Source organism: Pagrus major, chromosome 6 (genome assembly GCF_040436345.1).
Source record: "Pagrus major chromosome 6, Pma_NU_1.0".
Taxonomy (NCBI): Eukaryota; Metazoa; Chordata; class Actinopteri; order Spariformes; family Sparidae; genus Pagrus; species Pagrus major.
In genome coordinates this window covers 38,873,646-38,897,334 of record NC_133220.1, presented here as the reverse complement: position 1 = coordinate 38,897,334, position 23,689 = coordinate 38,873,646, and the positions used below count along the sequence as shown (strand labels likewise).

At 40.8% G+C, this 23,689-nt stretch overlaps 1 protein-coding gene across 1 annotated transcript in view; it reads right to left on the bottom strand.

Annotated features, from left to right (window-relative positions):
• Positions 1 to 23,689, bottom strand: part of plekha6 (pleckstrin homology domain containing, family A member 6) — a 176,630-nt gene that overhangs the window by 12,578 nt on the left and 140,363 nt on the right. Inside the window, exon 19 of the mRNA XM_073468089.1 lies at positions 11,217 to 11,369. Coding sequence (XP_073324190.1) covers positions 11,217 to 11,369 — 153 coding nt within the window. The remainder of the gene's footprint in view (positions 1 to 11,216; positions 11,370 to 23,689) is intronic.

The window sequence follows — 23,689 nt, the reverse complement described above, 5'->3', positions numbered from 1 at the left end:
ATCGATATTAGCATGGACAAGCAGCATGAATATTAGCAGGAATAGTGATAGCTGTCACTCAAACAGAAGTTCTTCTTGTGTATTGAGGAGCTGCAGAGTTTATTCATGGTAAAACTGTAACCTGAAGTGTACATTTATGGCCACTAGAAAACTTCTCTGCTAAACTTTCCCTTCTACTGGTTGCTACCACCAGTCTGCTCTGAACACAGCTATCTCTCCTTCTCTTGTTCGACCACTGACACACTAAGTACTGTCCTAGAGTGGCATGGCTTACTACAAAAATTCTACCAGCAAAACAGATCACCCCTACATCCAGGGTCACGCTTGCCAACAGGCAAGGCAGGCAAGTGCTTGGGGCTCCAGGCCCGTAGGGGGCCCAGAGGGCTGATGAACCTTAAACAACAGCAGTGTCAATGCATAAAGTTTGCAATGACAGTGCGAGACGTGATCTCCCTAAAGGGGCCCCACCTGACTCCACCTACTCCTGATTCAAGTGGTGTGTGCTTGATCGCATTATAAACAAACCTAATGACAACAAAGTGGAAAGCAAAAAACAAAAAAATTAAGAGGAGTTATCCCTCTGGAAGTGAAAAAAGAACGAAGAAAAAAGATGAAGAGGAGAAAATAAAGCAAGACAGTGGTAAGTTGAGCAGATAATAACATTAAATATTATAGTATATAGCTATGCTGCTAGTATAGCCTTAACTGTGGGGAAGAGACACTTCAACAGCGTAAATTTCACTAAATGTGTTTTGTTTACTTTGATGTTAGCTAACATTAACTTAAAGGAGCTCTGCTGGCCGTGACTTCCAATCCAATCCAATCCAACTTTATTTGTTAAGCACTTTAACACAACCAAAGTTGACCAAAGTGCTGTACAGAAGAATAAAATTACATATAAAATACAAAAATAAATTAAAAGACAACAAAAACATGAGTAAAAAATAATAAAAGCCACGCAATACAAAGCAATAAAAACAAGGAGATAAAATCGACGTCTTACTGGGTGTCGAAGGCCAAGGAGAAGAGATGGGTTTTAAGAAGTGATTTAAAAACAGACAGAGAAGAGGCCTGTTTAACATGCTGAGGCAGATCGTTCCATAGTTTAGGAGCCGACACAGCAAAGGCCCGGTCCCCTCTGAGCTTCCGCTTGGTGTTAGGCACACTCAGGAGCAGCTGATCAGCTGACCTGAGAGAGCGGGCGGGGGTATAAGGGTGTAGAAGCTCAGAGAGGTAGGGCGGGGCAAGACCATTCAGGGATTTAAAAGCAAATAAAAGAATTTTAAAATGGATCCTAAATTGAATGGGCAGCCAGTGGAGTGAGGCTAAAATGGGGGAAATGTGCTCGTGTTTACGTGTGCCAGTTAAAAGACGTGCAGCTGCATTTTGCACCAACTGGAGACGGGCAATGGAGGACCCACCAACCCCCACATACAGTGCATTGCAGTAATCCAGCCGAGTGGTAACAAAGGCATGGATTACTGTCTCAAAGTGCTGCCTTGTCAGAATTGGCTTTATTTTGGCCAGCTGCCTCAAATGGAAAAAGCTAGATTTTACAACAGCCTTGATCTGACTGTTGAGTTTAAGCTCAGGGTCCACTTTAACCCCTAGGTTTTTGATGCTAGGCTTGATGTACTGGGCCAAGGAACCCAGGTCTACGGGGGGGGGGGGGGGGGGGGTCCCAGTGGTGCCACCGAAAACCATCACTTCAGTCTTTTTATCATTGAATTTTAAAAAGTTATTTGCCATCCAGGCCTTTATGTCGTCGAGACACTTAAGTAAGACCCTGGCATCGAAATCATCTTTCTTTTTAAGAGGCACATAAATCTGACTGTCATCCGCATAACAATGAAATGAAATGCCATGCTTCCTAAGTATGGAACCAAGCGGGAGCAGATAGAGAGAGAAGAGGAGAGGGCCAAGAACTGAGCCCTGTGGGACTCCACACAAGAGAGGAGCAGAGGAGGATACAGAGTCACCAAGGCTGACACAGAAAGTTCGATCAGTCAAGTACGACCTGAACCACTCCAGTGCTATGCCCCTGATGCCCACCCACTGCTCCAGTCGTGAGATCAATATATCGTGGTCCACTGTGTCAAATGCAGCAGTTAAATCTAAAAGCACAAGGATAACACAGTCACCAGAGTCAGTAGCTAAAAAGATATCATTAAAAACTCTTAAAAGAGCTGATTCAGTGCTGTGCAGGGTTTTAAAACCAGATTGGAAAACCTCTAGAATATTATGCTCTTCTAGGAAGGCCAGTAATTGACAGTGCACAATCTTCTCCAGGGTTTTTGAAAGAAAAGGCAGTTTGGAGATAGGCCTGAAATTAGCAAGAACGGCAGAATCTAGACCAGGTTTTTTAATCAGAGGTTGTACTACTGCATGTTTAAAATTTTCAGGGACCACACCTGAGGACAGACTGCTATTAATGACTGAAATAACAGATGGCCCAACAGTGGGAAAAACCTCTTTAAATAGTCGAGGAGGGACAGCATCATTTGGGGAACATGAGGGCTTCAAGTGACCAACAATCTCCTGTAAAAAGGACAGAGTCACAGGCTCAAACTGGTCGAAGACAGCAGAGCAGGGGACAGAGATTGAGGGGTCATAAGCCGTAGGTGAGACAATGGCTCTAATAGAGGTAACCTTATCAATAAAAAAGTGAAGGAAATTTTCACACACAGCAGGGGAGGCCTCTATACAGACAGTCTGCGGGGCATTAAGAACAGAATCAACAGTGTTAAACAAAACACGAGGCTTGTGACAGTTTGACAGGATAATATCAGAGAAATGTTTTCTTTTGGCGTCTTTCACAGTTTCCTGATAATGACGCCAGCAGTCCCGTAATATTTGAAAAGACACAGGTAGTTTGTCCTTCTTCCACTTGCGCTCAGCTCTACGGCACTCACGTCTGACAGCATGAGTCGTGTCATTTAGCCAGGGCTCAGATTTAGTTTTAGGCTGCCTGTTTTTTAATGGAGCCACAGTGTCTAAAACAGTTTGGCAGGTGGAGTGAAACCAAGAGCTAAGCTCCTCCGTGTTGCACACAGACTCAGGAATGATGGAGTTCTGATTGAAAGCGGCCGAGAACTGAACAGCAGTGGAAGGGTTAATAATGCGACAGCTCCGAGCAGCAGCGCGAGGTTTAAATGTATCACAGGCAAGCACAGCCTCAAATAATACAGGCATATGGTCAGAAAACACTGCGTCACATATCTCTAGGTTAAGAATGGGCAAACCATAAGATAAGACAAGATCAAGTGTGTGTCCCCGTTCTTGTGTGGGACCAGACACAGATTGGACAAGATTAAAATAATCAATGAGGTTTAAAAAGTCCTTTGCCATTGGCTTATCAGGACAACACACATGAACATTAAAATCCCCAACAATAAGAACACGGTCATATTTGGGCATGATTTCAGCCAGGAAATCAGAAAAGTCATTTAAAAAGTCCTTATTGTACTTAGGAGGCCGATAGACCACAGCACACAACACTGTGTGAGAGCGACCCAGCTCAAATAAGCTCAGCTCAAAGCTGGTGAAAGAGGACGATAGCAGTAGCTGCTTACATTTATAATGACTCTTATAAACAGTCGCTATTCCTCCTCCTCGGCCCGACGTCCGCGGGGAGTTAAAATAGCAGCAATCATGAGGTAGAAGTTCGGCGAAAGGGCTGGACTCACCAACATTCAGCCATGTCTCAGTCACACAGAGGAAATCCAATCCTTGTGAAGTGAAGAAATCCTTCAAGACAAAAGTTTTGTTCGCTAGCGATCTAGCATTTACCAGGCCAATCCTGGCAGGAACCGGCGGGTCCGCGGCGTTGGCAGTCCGGGGGGCCCGACACAGAGACCGCAAGTTGCGGTGATTCATCCCGCGACAGCGGGGACGGGGAAAGCAGGGTCCGCGGGGCTGGAACACCTCTTCAGGGCCGATGACAGGTACCAGCCAGGCGTCGACAGGTTCCAGCGAGCGTCGGGGAATAACGAGGCCAGGCACGGCTCCAACCTCAGACCAAAAAGGCGTAGAAAAGTACGCGAGACGGGCCTTCAGCTTCACCAGCCGGCCGCTGCGTTTTCCCCGGCGGCGGGGGCGATTACGCCGAGGAGGTGGAGCCGGGACGCGGAAAAGGTGAGCCGGGACCCTCTCCAGGAGCGGAGGCAAAGTTTCACGTCCACCATCATCCAATTTTACTAGATCTTCGGCAGAAAGTCGAAGATCCAGCAGTGTTAGGCGATCATACACCAGTAGAGAGTCGACATCCAGAGCAAGAAGTAAAACGAACAGCATTAACACACACACATACAGTCGACTTGTTAGCTAGCAGCATGCACGCAGATGGCACTAGGGACAGGGGGGATATGACCCCCTCAGATTCATAGTGACCCTGATCCGTCCACCCCCCCACTGTCCTTACATAAGGCGACAAACATCGCCGGTAAAACAGAGGATTAATGTTCTGTTAGTTTGCAGCGCGCATTGAGAGCCCGGCGTTTGTGTGCTACGACTAATGGTGCATTCCAGTTGTACACGAATGTCGGTGATCAGACCATTGTCTACTATGAGAGAGTGGGTCATTTCAATTCAATGAAGAAACAAAATGAAGAAACAAAAAAACAATCAGAGCATTTTTTCAAAAAACAAACAATGTAAGTAGACTATCCTACGCCTGTTGCCTATTGACTTTCCCAGATGTTAGGGTAATAATAGATAATCGTTTTGTAATGTTGAGTAGCTAGTCTGACATTAATAAACAGCATTTGCACTTACCTGAAGTAGGCTAAATGTAAAATAAAAGTCTTTTTAGGCTGTAGGTGAATAGCTTTAATGTTGTTTTTTTATTTTTATGTATAATGTTATTTTAATAAGCAACTGTTAAGTGAAATTATAAGATTTAAAATGTTAACATTATCCTCCTGGCCTGCAGGCAATTCCTGATGACAGTGAGGCAGGCCCTAGTCAGTCAAGAGAGGATCTGCCAGGGGGCAGCCACAGTAGAAAAAGACTGCATGAGGAAGGAGAGACAGAAGGAATACAGACAGCAGAAGCAGGGACAGAACAAGGAGGGACAGGAGGCGACACAGAGAGAGAGGAAGTTGACATGATAATGACATATACAAAGCCAAATCAACCTGACCCTAAAGTTTTGCAAAAACAAGTGCTCAAAGACCCGACACTGACATTCCAAAAAGCATGGTATGAGAAGTATCCCTGGCTGCATGTTAGTATGGGTACTGATGGTGTTCTGTGTTTTCACTGCTCTAAATACTTTAAGACAGGGAAACCAGCACAAGCAAAGCGTATAGACCCAGCCTTTGTCAATACTGGATTTAAAAACTGGAAAAAAGCATTTTCCATGCATGAGAAATCAGAGGGTCACAAACTGGCTGTTACAACTGCTGCATATGAAAACAGGCCAGTTACTACACAGTTGAGCAGTGCAGTCAGTACACAGCAGGCAGAAAACAGAGCTAGCCTGTTAAAAATAATAGGGGGTGAGATGTTTCTGGCGAGGCAGGGATTGGCCTTTAGAGGGCGTGAACATCATCAAGGTAACCTTGACCAGCTTCTGAAATACAGAGCTGAAGGTGATCAGTCATTCAGTAGGTGGTTACCTGCAAAGAGGGGGGTGCACACATCTTGGGATTGTCAAAATGAGCGAATAAATTTGATGAGTTCATCAATTATCAGGAAAATTGCAGATGAGATCCGGTCCTTAGCAGTGTTGCAGTATTCCATTGTTATGGATGGGACAAGGGATGTCTCTGGTGTTGAGCAGGAGGCGAAGTGCCTACGTTATGTTGACACATGTACCTTCATTGAGTCTGCTTCTAGACAGTAAATTTGTTTGGCTGGACTATAGGGAATTCCTAATAGTACTACTTCTGTTATTTAAAATGTGAATTTCATTTACAGTATACATACTTATTTTTATTTATGTAAATATGTTGTTATTTACACTTCTGAGTTCATACACAAATGTTTAAATAAGACATATTTTGCATAAGGCATGAAGTTTTGGTGGGTGATTGGCATTCCAGACAAATAACAGTTTCATCATGTATGGCTGGTTTCATCATGTACGGTCAGACACAGCTTTCTTCAGTCACTAGACTAACGTTACAGAAAAATGATTGTACAAGTTAACATTAGCTTATTTCCCCTCCAAATCAGAGGTAGGCCTTTGTGAAATTAACTACTTGAGCGCTAGTTAAAGCCCAAATTACACAAAAATAACTTATTGAGTTGAAATCATTTGCTGACAGCTTGGTCCCCCCCAGTTCAAAAATCCCATCTACACCCCTGGCTAGCAGGCTGAAAGAAAGTAGAAACTAGTAGTTAACTTGGTCTGGGGCATTGCTACCGAAATAAACATGGTCTCTGCCATTTCTAGAGTAACATTTTACCTGTCGTTTTATAGGACACCAGAGAGTGATTTGGAGGGGAAATAAGCTAACGTTAACTTGTACAATCATTTTTCTGTAACGTTAGTCTAGTGACTGATGAAAGCTGTGTCTGACCGAGCTAACTCTCAAGCTACGACGTTATGAAATTGGATGGAAAGAAATGTTGACAAGTGAACTCTAAATTACTAAAGGGTATTGGTGTAAATTATTGTGCTATGTGGGGTGTGATGGATGTATTTAATTGTATTTTCCATATCTGTATATCAGTGGTTATATGATAGGCCTACTAAAAACTGTATATTTTCCTCATGTTGTAAATGTAAAAACCTAAGTAACCATAGTGCATGCTCCAGCACATAAGTTAGTTCCTCTGTGTTGGAACTATGTTAGATTACATTGTCCCTATCAAATGAATTGTAAATAGTAAACAATGAAAAGAAAGCTATGCCCAAGAAGAACATTCAAGGAATTCCAATTCAATAATATGTAAGCATTTTAAATTGATGTCAATAACATGTTACTATGTTATAAGTATCACTTTATTATCTTTCCTCAGGATCATTGCTGAAGTTTCTGACACCAGCAGCAAAAGAGGATAACTTGCCACTTCCAAATGCTGATAACGGTACCTGTAAATTCAGTATTCCACTTGATTGATTATAACTGCATATGTATTGCACCCAAAATAATATATATAAAATGCCTTTGGTAGAATCCGTGCTCAAAGGGTGTGGGGGTTGGCACTCATGGGCATGTGGGTTTAGTTCCCTAAGATAACTTTTTAATGTTAAGAGATTGTATTTTTTACATTGTGTATATATATATTAAGATAAAATAAGTTATTTAATATTTTCATTGTCCTGTATGTTTATATTACTGTGAACACTGGCTGTTAAGATTTATGGTATGTTTAAGTTATGTTTATGTTTGTTTTTTATGTTTTGTGGCAGTTTGAAATAAAAAAATGTTTACATTTCACAATGTTTGTTGTTTTTAAAACAAGAGTTCAAAAGTTTTCATTCAAATGCTCCCAAAATTGATACAGAAGCCATTTAGCCGTTTCAAATGCTGTCAAATGATGAGTCTGCATTAATAATCAATATCTTGCTGTAATTTGTACTGTATGCAAAGTTCCTTTTTTGCTCAGTGTTGGGTTAAACACCACTAAAATGTTTTGGCACCACACCTGAAACCAGCAGAATGATTTCTGATTCTTTCAGAATTTTCTGACCAATATCTTGACAGTAGGCATTTTAAGTTCAAACAAACAAAACAAACAAGATCCTAGTCTGGTGCTTATGGTGTCATTGCTTCACATTGTAAGGTATATGGAAAAGCCATGTCTTTCCCATGGTACAGTCGGTATGTCACCCTCCCTGTGGATACAACAAAGATTTTGTGCTGATGTGTGTGTGATGTCTGAGTGACCATAACACATTTGGCACTTGAGGATACAAAAGTTCAAGTCCCAGGTTGATCAAGTCATTATCTCTTCAAGCTTTTCAAGCGGTCTTGATCTCTATAACTGTGCATTGTGCTTGGACACCGTCAATGCAGTTTGATTCCCCTCTTGTTTGTCATCAATTCTTTATTTTTGTATTTTTTTTTTTTTTTTTGTCTACAGCAGATGTATGAAGATGCTAGAAATGTGAGGCCCTGATGACAGTTAAAAGCTACTGGTTGATGCCAACCCCAGCCTGCCACTTGTCCTTGGCCTATCTTCTGCCAACTTGGTCTTTTGTATGCATGTATGTATTGTGTATGTTGTCAGTAAAGTTGCCTAATTCTACACCAATCTGTCTCAGATTTGTGCCTTTGAGTCCTTACCTGTTTTGCCAAAATGCATAATGCATGACGATGTGAGGAGTAGGCTGTGAGTTATAATCCCAGTTTTGTGGGGTCTCTAAATTAACTAACCCCAACTAACATTTAGGGCAGAATAGATAAATAGTCTAATAGCCGAACAAGTGTGTTCTGAGAGAGAGACCATTTACGTTTGGTTTTAACCTTCGTGGACAGCTCCAAGCCTGTCAATTCACACCTGACCTTAAACAAGTAGACATCCTCTTATGACCACTTGAGATCTGATCTCACTTCCCCGCTTTCTATGCAAATATACACCTACATAAATAGATGCAATAGGAGAAACAGATACGTTACACAAAGAAACAAATCTATTGATGTACTGTATAACGTTTGCCAGATGAAGTGGAAGAAATGTGTTGTAGACAGGTCTCAAAGTTCAGAGTTTTTTAAGGGAATCTGGTGATTTTCTCCACCTTCTTTTTTCTCCAAAGAAGTAGCTTATATTAGTTACTTTTTACTGTATTTGTAAGATTTGACATGTTTGTTAGAAAATCTATTGTGTTAGTCTGACTTAAACTGGACTTTTAAAGTCCATGTAAACATGTTAGTCCGACTAAAATTGTACTAAATCAAATTTCTCAGAGTCGGACCAACACACCCAGATAATGGGGTTGGCTTCGTCAGACCTGGACTGGCCTTGGCGTTCTGGGCATGCACCACAGTCCCCGCGCTGGGCATTGACCCAGAAGTCATCCATGGCATAAATCCATAGCAGAACATTTTTGGACTGATGATGAGACACAGTTTATGTTGTCTCATGTTTTCACCGTTCGCTGTGCAGTGTGTTTGCCGTTTTTTTAACTTGTTTGGTATGTGACGTAATAAGTCAACTGGTCCAGTAGCAACTAGCTGAAATAGTGCATATCGCCACCCACCGTAGTGGAGTCGGACATAGTTATGGACATACTGTCAATAAATCGATTCTCCCCTAGTTGTCATGATTCAGTGTCTTGTTCTTGCATTCTTTTATTTTGATATTATGCCCTCTGTCATTATTCAGTGTCTTCTTGTTTTTCCTGTTTTATTTTGATATTATGCCCTTGTGTGTCTCTACTTGCTTTTCAGTTCCTCCTTCGTTTTTTCCCTCTCAGGCTGTCCAAATTCAGGGGCTGCATCCTTCAAGGACGCAGCAACCATTGTTAAATTGGACGGTCTAGCCTTTGGAGTATTTCCTGGTTGCGTCACCAGATGTTCCCGCCCTTACCCTTACGTCACGATTATGAATGAAGAGACGCATTAAAGTCTGTTTTGGTTCAAATCTATCAAACGTGTACATTTATTTGTGCGTGTACAAAAATTTACGACAAAATGTGTCAAATATAAATTGAATTATCAACATTACAAAATAAACATTAACCCACTGGTGAATAACAACTATATTTACCATAGCATTACCAGCGTCACGTATTTTAACTGAAAGTTCAAATTTGGAGGTTTTATAGTCCCTTGAAGTTTAACATATCTGGCGTTGGATGTTCAAATGAGTAAAAACCGAGTATAAACCCAATACTTACATTTGAATGTAATGTCTGCGCCACTTGATGTCGCCATCTCTTTCTGTCCCTCTTCTGTTTCGGGACTGAGCAGCGGCACGCAAAGGATCTTGGGATATGGGAGGCCGCGAAGGATAGTAGCGGTGCGTCCTCCAAAGGAGGGAAACGAAGGCTGCATTTGTGGGCTGCACTCACCTGTTCCTCTTCCCTCCTCACTTCACCTGTTCCTGATCCCCTCGTTAGTGTCTGTGTATATAGTCTTTGTTCTCCCTCATGTGTTTGTCAGTTTGTTCCGTGAAATCCGTGATGTTCCCTGTTACGCCGTCATTCCTCCATGTTCTGTGTCCTGTGTAAATCCGTAAGTACAACACAGAACTTACGGATTTATATGTTATTCCGTCTGTCTTCCCCTGTGTTGTCTCCCAGCATTTCTTCCCAGTGTTTCTTCCAGTGTTTTCTCCAGTGTTTCCTCGTGCCTCCTCATGCCTCCCATTTTGTATGTTTCTGATTTTGGTTTCTTGTATCTCGTTTGATTTGAACTTTGCTGTTCTGTTCCACTTTGTTCAAGCTTTTTAGTTGCTACTTTGTTTTTGGTCCTAGTGACTCATTTTTGGTTTGTATAGATTTCTTGTGTTTTTTTTTTTTCAGCTTTTATTTTATTAAAGCTCGCTTTTCGTTCCCCCTATCCTGCCTCCTGTGTGTTCTCTGCCTTTGGGTCCTCTCCTCATCTAACACAGTGTAAGACTAGTGCTCGTATACTGGGACAATGGCAGTAGTCCAATTAAATGGCCCAATCGAGCAGACAGGATGCACATAAACATGAAAAACAGACAGACAGTGATGCTGTGACATGCTTTACAAGCAAAGAGACATCTTAATGTATTGTATTTAATACTGAATTTACAAGAAGGCACCAATGATTTAGAATTACCTGTAGACGTTTCACAAAGTTTGTTAAGTTCTTGTCATGCAACAACTCTTAAAATCACACAATTTCTAAGGGAGTCTGGGATATTGCCATTATTAGTGACTTTATTACGTGGTCCAAGTCCATGACTTTCACATACAAAGCAGCCCACTTCTTGCAACAATCCCCAGAGAGAGAGTCTTAGGTGGTCTCTGTCACTCACGAAAGAATATTGTGCATAGTTCCTTTGGAAAATATGTTTCTTTTAAGATATTTATATCGCTAATGTAAAGAATAGTCATTACATTGAGAAATTCATTATTGGTGTTCAAAATAATGGTTTTTGATAATTTTTAGACCCCACAGATGTGTGATTTTTTTTTTTTTTTTTTTTTTACTGCTTTCATGGGAGCTCAGACCCTACCATATGGGAGCTCAGCTCCCATTGGCTCCCATGTAACTTGAACCCTGTCTCAGAGCCTCAAACAGACTGAGTAAAAGAGTGAATGAGGGAGCAATGCATCAATTGGATGATCTCACCTCTTTGCTGATGTCGAGGTCATAGTGTTCTGGTTCAACTTGTAACCGTCTCAGGCGAGCAATTTCTTCCCGAGGTGATTCCTGCCCCTGGCCTCGAACTGCTGCCTCCAAGTCTTTGATGTCAATCTCATGGGCTGTTAGCCGCCTACGGATCTATGGACACACACAGAGATATACAGTTGTGTTCAAATAATAGCAGTCCAACATCACTAACCAGATCAATCACTTTTTTTTGGTAGAAATTATATTTCTACATGGCAAATAATTTACTAGTAGGTGTAGTAGAGTAATAGAAAACCAACAGTCATGACATGCATGCTGCTGATTCTGTGTAATTGAATCATTAATTGAAGGGGCGTGTTCAAAATAATAGCAGTGTGGAGTTCAATTCATGAGGTCATTCATTCCCTTATTTAAGGATGAAGGCAGCAAATGTTGTACATGCTGGTTATAGTGCATTTCTCTCTGAAAATCTGAGTAAAATGGGTCGTTCCAGACATTGTTGAGAAGAACAGCGTACTTTGATTAAAGTTGATTGGAGAGGGGAAAACATATAAAGAAGTGCAGAAAAAGATAGGCTGCTCAGCTAAAATGATCTCAAATGCTTTAAAATGGCAACCAAAACCAGAAAGACATGGAAGAAAACGGAAAACTACCATTTTAATGGATCGAAGAATAGCCAAAATGGCAAAGACTCAGCCAATGATCAGCTCCAGGGTGATCAAAGAAGGTCTAAAGTTACCTGTGAGTACTGTAACAATTAGAAGACACCTATGTGAAGCCAAGTTATCGGCAAGAAGCCCCCGCAAAGTCCCATTGTTGAAAAAATGACGTGCTGAAGAGGTTACAATTTGCCAAAAAACACTGACTGACCTAAAGTGAAATGGCGCAACATTTTGTGGACTGACGACCCCCAAACACTGAATTCAAGCCATAGTACACTGTGATGACAGTGAAACATGGTGGTGCAAGCATCATGATATGGGGATGTTTCTCATACTATGGTGTCGGGCCTATTTATCGCATACCAGGGATCATGGATAAGTTTGAATACATCAAAATACTTGAAGAGGACATGTTGCCTTATGCCGAAGAGGAAATGCCATTGTAATGGGTGTTTCAACAAGACAACGACCCCAAACACACCAGTAAGCGAGCAGCATCTTGGTTCCAGACCAACAAGATTAACGTTATGGAGTGGCCAGCCCAATCCCCGGACCTTAATCCAATAGAAAACTTGTGGGGTGACATCAAAAATGCTGTTTCTGAGGCAAAACCAAGAAATTCAGAGGAATTGTGGAATGTAGTCCAATTGTCCTGGGCTGGAATACCTGTTCACAGGTGCCAGAAGTTGGTCAACTCCATGCAACACAGATGTGAAGCAGTTCTCAGAAACAGTGGTTATACAACTAAATATTAGGTTCAGTTATTCACAGCAAAGCTAAATCTTCAAGCATTTTTCAGTTTATACAGTAAATGTTTGAGTTTGTAAAGAAAAATGCAGACACTGCTATTTTTTTGAACAGCCTTTATATTCCCTTTTCTTTACTTTCTGTAAAGTAATAACACTTTTGATACATTTATCTTGATGTTTTAATTGGGAATAGAATGTGCAGTGTCCCCATTCCCATTTGCGTGTATGGAAATAAAAGCTATTATAAGGATTTTGAGCTTTACTCACTTTATTAAACACATTGCTATTATTTCGAACACAACTGTATGCATGCAAAAACAGATACAATCTAATAATCCACAAGCTCAAGGCTGCTCTGTTCAAACAAGAATTAATTTATTTAAATAATCAAAGAGTATATGTCGCTTTATGCCGCTATATGCCTATGCAAATTGTATGCTGCTGTATGCCTACGCCAATCAGTCAAGTTGCAGTCCATGTCTGTGAAGGCTTATTTGGGTTGAAGACTCTGAAAAAAAATTAATCATCAATGTGATCATTTTTATCCTGAAAAACCTGTTGTATACAATCAGATACGTGCAGTGTACAGATGATTCACCAGGGGTCAGACGGTATGCCCTTGAGGACCTTTAAATGAGACATCCAAAATGGCCTTTGTCAACTCTTTGTGGTTTTGCATGAATTTTTAAGTTAAAGTGAGACGAACATTCAAATTGCTGATGATAATTCAAAAGGAGCAATTACTTGATTGAGGCAACATACAATCATCACATTTTTTTGTAACTAATTTTATTGTAAAATCATGGTGAAAATGTGTGTATCCAATTAGATACATCAGGTATAAGGCATAAGGTATGTAGGGCAGCACAGCGGCGCATGTTTTCCCCGTGCCTGCATAGGTTCTCTGGTTCACTGGTGACTTGTACAGGGTGTACCCCACTGCTCACCCAATGTCAGACCCTCCAACGGATAAGCTGTTACGGACAATGGATGGAGGTATATAAGGAAATTTTGGCTATAAATCTGTCAATCTTCATTTTCTTGCATAATGCATTCCATAAAGCAACATACTCATTCTAATACTAATAATTAAACTAATTAAAGGTTTAAATGAGTGGAAAGTGGAAATAGATATTTCCAGTAGGAATGCATTAACTTTAACAAGCACAGCATCTACACACTACAATACAGGAGTGGTGGTTTGCACCTTTAAAGTTTGAGATCTACTAGTAAACACAAACAAGAACACTTGAAGAAGAAGACTAGAGAGCCAAATGTCGTCGCCATTGTTGATCATTTTTACAGTTTCAGAGAAATACAAAATAACTGCAGTTTGAAATTTGCAACACATGTTCCACAGGGTGTCGCAGTGTGTGCCGTGTCAGCCTTGTTGTGTCTTGTTTTCGTTTCCCTGTTGTGTTTTCCCTATCTGTTTCCCTGCTCCTTTTTCCCTCACCTGCTCCTTCCCAGTGTGTGTTCGTGGGCTTGGCTTGCTGGTTCCTGCTGCGGCATCATCAGCTCATCACCTCCTGCATTACCCTGATCTCTCCACCTCTTCAGTGCTAGATTGTTCTGCCACGTTCATTGATTATTCCAGCGCACTCTTTGCTTTAAGTCTTTTCTCAGAGTTTCAAGTGACTTCCTGCTATATTTTTGCTTGTGACCTTTATACAAGTGTTTTCCCTAGCTTTGGCATTGTCTCATGCTTTGTGTTTTTCCCTCTTCTTGTGCAGATTCCCCAGAATCTCTCTGCTCAGCCTGCAGTCTCACCTGCTTTTTTGGAACCTCTCCTCCCTGCCATCATAACTGTCCATTCAGCCTGCCTGCCCTCCTCGTTCTCTGCTTCAAAGTATAGTTGTGAATAAAACATTTTTGGACAGCATGTCTGTCTCTGATCTCTGCATTTGGGTCTGACAAAAGCTCAGCCCTAAAATAGGGGTTCAGAGGAGGGAAAAACGTCTAAAAGTATCTTATAAGAAATCTTATACGAGCTGTGCAATACCCTTGCATAAACTACAGGAAATGAACTGATTATTTTATACGTACAACCTGCTGTATCATGATGACTAATTGGATGTTGCCATGGCTCACTTGCTAATAACGGTCTTTTGGTCACTACATTTTTACCAAAAAACAAACAATTCAGAGATGAATACACAATAATTTGTTTTTGGTGTGTGTTTGTTAGGTGAAAAAAGCAACGTGGGAAACCCAACAGAAATGCAAGCACTGCACAAGCATTCAGTTCTCCGATGCCTACTATGGAAAGTATATATAAGCCCATCTTTGCCTGAAACAGAAACTGTTTTCTCACCTACAACAATGCAAAATAAAGAGTGATAATGAACTAGATGTGTACTTAATAATGAACTAAAAACGAGAGACCAGTTTGCAATGGGATCACACCAGCCATGACATCAATCAAAACTGCCTTTGTAGAAGTTCACGCTACAATAGGTGTCACCAAGAATATAGAAACAAATGTGGGCAATGGACATGGTGTGTAGTTGAAAAAGTATTGTGACGCTATCGGGCTGAAAAAAAATCTGCCCACAGACAGACCTATAAACACCTGGCATAATACTTAAAATTGCTTTTGGGTTAGTTCGTCCTACAAAAGGTTTCACCATGATCACATTTGCCATGATGACACGCACACACACACAGACTCACAAACTAAAAGGTGGAAGGTTCCTCATCCACCCTGGTGGTCCCATTGTTGGTTTTGTCGCTGCTACATTATGTAGCTACAATGGAATGTTTTTTGCAAAGAAGCTACAAAATCTAAAACATGGATATTTCACACACATCTTAAATCCAGCTACACAAAAGATCTCCATAACCATAGTTTCAAGGTGTCACCAAGTCAGTATCTGACCAACTTTGAAATATAGTCACAATGTCCCTTTCTGTTCCTGAGTCATGGCATTGAATAATGGCCAGAAAAGTGCTTTCAGTCAGAAATAGGTTTTGTGAGGCCACAATGACCTTGACCTTTGACCACCAAAATCTAAGCAGTTCATTCATCCAAGTAGATGTTTGTGCCAAACGTTCCGAAAACGCAATGCCTCCAGCTACTGCTATCGCAATTCAGACGTTCCAGCTTCCTTATCTTGTTGATATGAACTTTGTCTGTATTTTCACTTGTCAGTTGTACCTGTGGGAGGTTCATGTTAGGGATGTAACAGAAAAGAAACAATGTGCATTGGAATCTGTTAATTTCACAAATATCTGTAATCGTATTTGACATGTATATACTGTAAATATGTAAGTATACAGTATGTATAGTCATATATATACAGTCCAATTACTTCTACAGCTCTCATTTTTCTGTGATGAAAAACATTCCTGAAGTTTGCTTCAAGTCTGAATTTATTATGGGTCTTCTGAAAATGTGACCAAATCTGCTCGCTCAAAAATATACATACAGTAATTCTAATATTTGGTTAAATGTCACTTGGCCATTTTCATCTCAATAATGTGCCTTTGATAAATTTGTTGGCCTCCTGGCACAGACTTGTTTCGTCAGCACAGTCCACATGTTCTCAATGGGGTTCAAGTCAGGACTTGAGAAGACCATTCCAAAATCTCAATTCTGGCCTGACCCAATCTTCTGGCTGGTGATTTTAGGTTTTCCTGAAGAATAATTTTCTTCATTATTCTATTTACTTTCTTTAGAGCACCAGATCCACTGGCAGCAAGACAGCCCCACAGAATAATACTACCACCACCATGCTTGACACTAGGGGGTTGGGGTTAAAGACCTCACCTTCTCGCCTCAAAACATATTGCTGGTCATTGTGAGCAAACAACTCAACTTTTGTTTCATCTGACAACAGAGTTTGCCTCCAGAGGGTTTTTCTTTGCAATGTGATCAGCAGCAAACTTCAGTCAAGCTTTTAAGGTGCCATGTCTAGAGCAAACGCTTCTTTCCTGCACAGCAGCCTCTCAGCTCATGTTGATGCAGAACACACTTGACTGTGGACACTGACACCTGTCCTCCAGCAGCTTCTAATTCATTGCAGACTTGCTTTTTAGTGGTTTTTAGTTGACTCTTGACCATCCTGACCAATTTTCTCTCAGTAGCAGGTGATAGTTTGCGTTTTCTTCCTGATCATGGCAGTGACACAACTGTGCCATTCACTTTATACTTACAAACAATTATTTGCACAGTTGATTTGGGACCTGTAACTGCTTTGAAATGTCTCCAAGTGATTTTCCTGACTTGTTCAAATCAATAATGTGCTCTTTCAGATCAATGCTGAGCGTTTTAGACTGTCCCATTGTAGTGTTTGTGGCTGAGTCTAGTGCGTGTATCAAACAAGCCCTATAAAATGGGCCCAGAAAAGTCACCACTCAATCATAACCAAATTTGATTCACACAACTTTCTATAATCACCAAAATTGATTGTTCAAGTAACTCTATGTATATTTTTGAGCCAGCAGATTTGGTCACATTTTTAGAAGAGCTATCATAAATTCAGATTTTAAGCCAACTTCATAAATGTTTTTTGTGACAGTAGTATGTGTTCCACGCATTCCATCACAGAAAAATGAGAGCTGCAGAAATCATTGGAACTGAAGACTGCCATGATATACATGTTCATTACAAGTGTATGTAAACTTTTGACTGCGACTGTATGTGTTTGTAATGTATGTATACATGTAATCAAATAACGAAGAATGATCTTTATTTGAACTTTACCTACAACAAAATTAAAATATGGGTAAGTCTAAATTTAGTGTGGCTGTTAATGGTTTGGTTTGAATAAATAATGGAGAAAGAAAATCTTAAAATCTCTGTTACTTTACATGTCCTTTAAAGTTGGTCCCTAGCTTTAGCACATCATTTACCTGTTTATTTACAAGTTTTGCAAGATATAAAGTGGGCCAGGCTTTTACATCAGGTCACCAGGTAAATATAACACCGGTGCTGTGTCAATCAAACTTGCTTGACTTCAAGTGGTTTTGTATTAAAAAATCGTTCAGGATTACCTTGGTCAAATGTCTGAATATCAACCTTATAGCTTTCTCCATCTGAGTGGTTTGTGTTTGCACTGCAAAGATTGATGTACGGACGGCAATCTAAACTAGTAAAACTTGGGAATTGTGGGATTGCAGCATTTGCTGCCATCGCTCAAGGTGAGAGATGCATACAATAATTGATGCCTGTAATTGTTAAATTTGTCCGAAAAATTGGCATTCATACAGCTTTGCCACCATAGTTAGTCAAATTGATTTTTTGCTCTTGCGCCACCTGAGGCGAAGGACATTACATTCACAGCAGTGTTCACGATGGTACAGTCCAAAATTGGTGCTGATTGAATCTTGCGTTAAAGAGATACGGCTGCATTTTTAAATAGCCAAAAGGTGGTGCTGCTGGTACCATGCTTATTATGTCTTGCACATGCTCAAGGAGAACTTGTGTACCAAGTTCCATCTTCATGTGTTACGAAGATACAGTGGCATTTTATTAATGGCCATAAGGTGGTGCTGTTGGCACCATGCTTTGGTGTGCAGCACACATGCTCATGGAAAGCTCCTGCGCAGTTTCATTTTCTTAAAGACAGTAGATTTGAAGAAATTTATGTTACAAAGTTTCTGTAGCACCCCCTGGGGATGGAATTATACAAAATTTTACAGACTGATGCAGAATGGCTCTATGTACAACATTCCCAGATTTGGTCCTAATCAGATTCAACATTAAAGATTTATCGCCTGTCAAGTGCAGAAGGCCTCAATTGTTTAATTATGGACAAATGGTGTGAATGCTGTGTCAGAATTCTGATAGCTGAACTGATTCTAAAAGAATAACTGAAAATGCAGAAATGTGAAATGGATTGCCAGAAATATCATAAAACTGAAATGCATTGCACTACACTTCTGAAAAACAAAGTCACTGCTCTCCTCCAACTAGCTCCACTAACTTGAATAGAATTAAATTATCTAATAATATGGCTCTTCTAGACTTTACAAATGTTAACAAACATTATGCATCAAATTCTGAGTAATTTCTTGGGGGTTGTGACTCAAAAAAATATTTGAGTTGACTCGAGTTGACAGCTGAGTATTAGGACATCCAATCACTCACTCGAACCCACTGACTCAGGAGTGCGACCTACTCTGAGTCCCCACTCACATAATGAGATTAAGAGACCATATTTTTTTTCTCTCTCACTCTCAAATGCATGGAGAGACACACATTAAAAACCTCCTGGCCACTGTGCCAGACTGCAATGTGTATGTGCATGTCAGCACGTGCATAAAAGTTAAATAAAAGTCCTGATGGAAAAGGGATGTAGAATGTTTTTTTAAAAGTCTGGATGTTTCATGTTTCTGAGGGGCAAGTGAGAATTTTATTTTTCTGTTGCTCCATTTTCTAAGTACTAAAAATATATTTTTTTGTATGTTAGCAGGTTATGTAACATGACAATCAAGTTTCTTTTGGTGAGGAAAATGTCACACTAAGCGCTGATCTGCTCTTAGTGTCACGGGTGGAATACTGTGTATTATCAGCCTTCTCATCAATGGATGTCTACAGTGAACAGTAAATCATGGCCACAAAAGAGAGGAAGACAAAGAAAGTGCATATTTCTGGCACAGAAAACAAGTTGTCTTTTTTCATGAGAATTTTTTGTTTCTGTTTGTGTGAAACCCAGTGAAAATTTTCAAGAGAAAAATTAGGGCTAATTTTTCAAAGTGTTTCTCTCATTTTGACCACAATACAAACCAACCACCACAAAAACACAGAGACAACCAGAGAATATTTGATTTGAGTTTACCATGCTGAAATCCCTGTCAGAAAATCTTTAACACTGCTGTGATTACTTGTTTCAAGGAAACAACTCATTGCTGTAGAGCACACAGCAGAGCAAATATTTCTCACTAGCCCCTCAGGGGAAGTGAAAAAAAAAAGTTTTTTAAGAGGAAATGAAGGCTCATTTTTTTGTGTTTCTTTCTGTAATACTCATTTTGACCACAAGAGGCTGCATTCGAACATTGTGGAGATGGGAATCTGGCAACACAGAGGTGGTTAATTAAAGCCAGATTGCAGAAATTAAACATGAGAGGCATTATTTTACACATAATGATGAATCTCACATTTAATTTCACTTCATATCAAACGTTAATTATAGATCCACATTGTCATTAAAGGTCCCATATTATACTGTTTTTCATCAATTTCACACAGTTGTCAGAGGTCCAACAACACTGCATTCGAAATGTATTGCCCCAAACCCATCCGTGGTCCTGAATTTCAGCAGTCGCTCAAGTGAGCTCTACTGAGAGCAGGCTGTTTCTGTGCCTGCACCTTTAAATGCTAATGAGCTCCGTCTGTCAATGCCTGCCTTGCCTGCTACATGCCCCTCTCAGGGAGAGGATGCCGCTTACGCTAGCAGTAGCATGCGCTAATGTTTACAGTGGATGTATCGCTATGGCTCGCCGAGATGCTGTCATTCAACCATACCAGTTTGACCCAGAATCGGACCCAGAAGGAGAGGCTCCTGAAGAAATACAGACTGCGGCTGCAGCAGGACGTTTCAGAATGGTTAGTGTGTCTGAATATGTTACTTAGTTACCAAGCTCCCTCTTAATATTATTAACATTAAACTCGCTTCAAACGCCATCGCATAGCGGACCGAAGCGGAGCTAACTAGTTAGCCAATTTCAAGCTGACTTCACCATACTCGTAGACAACTGTAAATACTATCAAAACGTGGCGACACTTACCTGTGGCTCGGGTGCAGTTGCTGGGTCCCGTATGGTTGGGACTGATCCTTTTACGAGGGTCAGTGTCGAGGCAAAGCCAGCTTTGTACTGACCCTTGTTACTGAAGCAGTCCGATTCGAAGTGGTTAGCACACACAAACAAACTTACAGGAACTGTAGCCGGCACGTTGTCGTTAAAAATGAAACGCAACCACTGTCTCTTCTGTTCTTCTGTAGCTGGGACAGAATATAGGCACTTATGTTGATTTTTACAACCAACAACAGAGCAATTTGCATGTCTAGCTCCGAGCAACGACATTGCAAAACACTGCTATCTTACCGCTGGACACACCGAACTTCACCTCGGGGATGAACGCCCCCCTCTCGGATATCTCCGGGGAGAGGGGGGAGTGTTTTTGCGCGGAGGAGGCCGGCCTATGTAAATCACTCCTGTCGTTATGTAATGACAGGAGCTGAATCTGAACAGCCTGTAGGAGCCCCGTTTTACCAGTGGGTGGGCTGCAGAGACAATGCAGGACTCGTTTGCTTTCCTCATTCTGGGAGTTGGTAGGCTCAGGGAGGACCAGTTTATATAAGCAGACCAGAGAAAACGTGTTTTTCATAATATGGGTACTTGCACTTCCATATCTGCGCTTGTAGTGAAGTGTAATAATATTCCACGAACACCTTTCAGTTGTAAAACTATCAGCCCATTCAAATCTTAAATCAATATTTCCTCAGTCAGAACTGTGTCATCATGACAGGGCCGACCCTGGGCATAGGCTGTATAGGCGAATGCTAAGGGCGCCGTCATCCATGGGGGGCGCCGCAAACGGGGGGAGAGAAAAAAAACAAAAACAACAAAAAACTGTTTTTTACCAGTGCTATTACTACTATTATTTCGAAATATTATATAAGCCCACGGCAACATAACTTCATAGCAAGCTTATTAAATAATGGAGAGGCCTTTTTTCTGGTTTCCTGGCTCGTTGCACTGTACCTGCCCTCTGTGAGGGGGGCGGGGTCGAGAGGTGAGCTGCCTGAATCTGACCGGACCGTGACCCCAAGACCAAGACAGACATTTATTGATACTGTAGCAGAACCACAATGTCCAAAAGACTGAAACCATCTGACGCCCAGGGAAGGAAAAGAAGGAAAGAAGAGAAAGAAAAACGTGGAAAGAAAGAGGTACAGTAACGTCAATGTGATGAAGTGAATGACATGAATGGTTTATTGCATCGTAGTTACCGTTGTTGGAGCAGAGTGTTAACTTGCTAGCTTACTTTGGATGATAGCAGCATTGTTTAATAATCAGTAAATAGCTGAGTCGACGTAAGTTAATGTTACTCCACCTTAAATTCATCAGGGACATTTGGAAAGTTAACGTCAGGCCTGTTCAGGTGTTATTTTAACCTGTTGGCTGTGTTTTCCTGCTTGTTTGTCAGTTAAAATGCTCTTAGTTTTCCATCCCCTTTATAAGTAATAGGGCAGTTGTAAGCCTTTGGTTTATTGTGTCACAGTTTATGTTTGCTAAAGTGCAGCTAAAGTGTATTACTGTTAATACTCCATACCTTAGCTTTCCCATATCATTCATAGGCTACATATATATATTAATTTCACTGCACTTTACTGCTTTTTGCACATAGTCTATATTAGTCTTATGTATAGCACACACCAAGCATCTGTTTTTTTATTAAAATGTAACATCCAGTGGTCACATATACTTCTCTCTTCAGATGCACTTTTAAAATATTTCACCACCACCCCCAGTGACACAGCATCAGGTGCTCCTGTCCTCTACCTCAGCACAACAGAGTGACAATATTCTTTAATATGTTTGTGCATTACCTTATTTATATTGTATTTTTAATTTATCACTTGTTTCTTTCTTCAGTTTTTATTTGGTGTGATATTTTTGACTAAAAAGAAATAAAATCTTGAATACATACATGCAGTTTCTGTGTGAGTGTATGAAAAACGATTGTGAAATTGACTGCGATGCAAGGGTGCGCCAGCTAAAATCTTGCCTAGGGCACAAAATTGGTCAGGGCCGGCACTGCATCATGACATTCCCTACCCTGGAGTGCAGCGCAGAGGGCTGGACTGCTTGGTAACTAACTGATCCAATTATCATAATTGATGGGAGAAATCCAAGATTAAATCAAATAGCATTAAAGAATGAATGCTGTGCATATTTCACCAAGTACTCTGTGCACAGAGGGCACTGGAGACAGTGCAGTCTCTGCATCTTCTCCAGTCAGCACATGTGGAACATCCTCACCACCTGTGCATGTGGACTGTATGATTTATCAAGCCTGTGAGTCCTAATCATGATGCATCATGAGTTTACCGTAACTAGACTTCAATAAATAAATAGTGTTCACGCATCAAACTTCGATTTTCAAATGATATCCCAGGCTGAGGGATACCACTGATTGTTGTGCATAATTTGGAACGTGAAGCAGTCAGTCTGATCGCTGTAAACATAGATATACTGCGGTGGCACCTGGCGTAATGCTGATGGATGCATGGACTTTCACTGTCCTCGCACTGTTAAAGGATAACATTAATGGAAGAATTAAAAACAAGTGTTTTCCAACGTCCATCTCAGACACATACAACTCGTTTTCTGTGCAAGAAATATGCACTTCCTTCGTCTTCCTCTTGGTTGTGGCCATGATTCAATGTTCAGTGAAGACATCCATTGATGAGAAGGCTGATAATACACAGTATTCCACCCGTGACACTAAGGGCAGATTCGCACCAAGTATGACATATTCCTCGCCAAAAAGACACTTGACAGTCATGTTACATTGAAAAAAAATATTTTAGAATTAAAAAAAAAAAAATCTCACTTTCCCCTCAGGGCTCCCGTATGTATGCATGTGTGAAGTCATTAACTTTGTTGGAATTTTTTCTTAAAATGGAGAGATGGGGAATCGAACACCGGACCATATCATGATGAACCATGTGTTTTTATCCATTCTTCCACAGGACGACAGAAGAAACTACAGGTGTAACCAATCATACAATCAATCAGGCTTATGCAGTTTTTTGTAAAAATTGTAGTATTGGTAGCATTGAGGCTGTAGAGGCTTTAATAACAGTAGCAGTAGTAGCAATAGTTAAGCAGTAGCAGCTGTAGAAGTTGTTGTAGTAGCACCAGTAGTATTAGCTGTAGGAGTTGCTACTACTACTGCTACGGCTACTACTGCAATAGTAGTACAAGCACTAGTAGTAGTATAAAGGCTGTAGTAGTAGTAGTGGTAATAACAGTAGTCATAGTAAAGGTTGTAGTAGTAGCCGGAGGTGGGATTCCAACCGCCTACCTTGTGATCATGTGCCTCCCA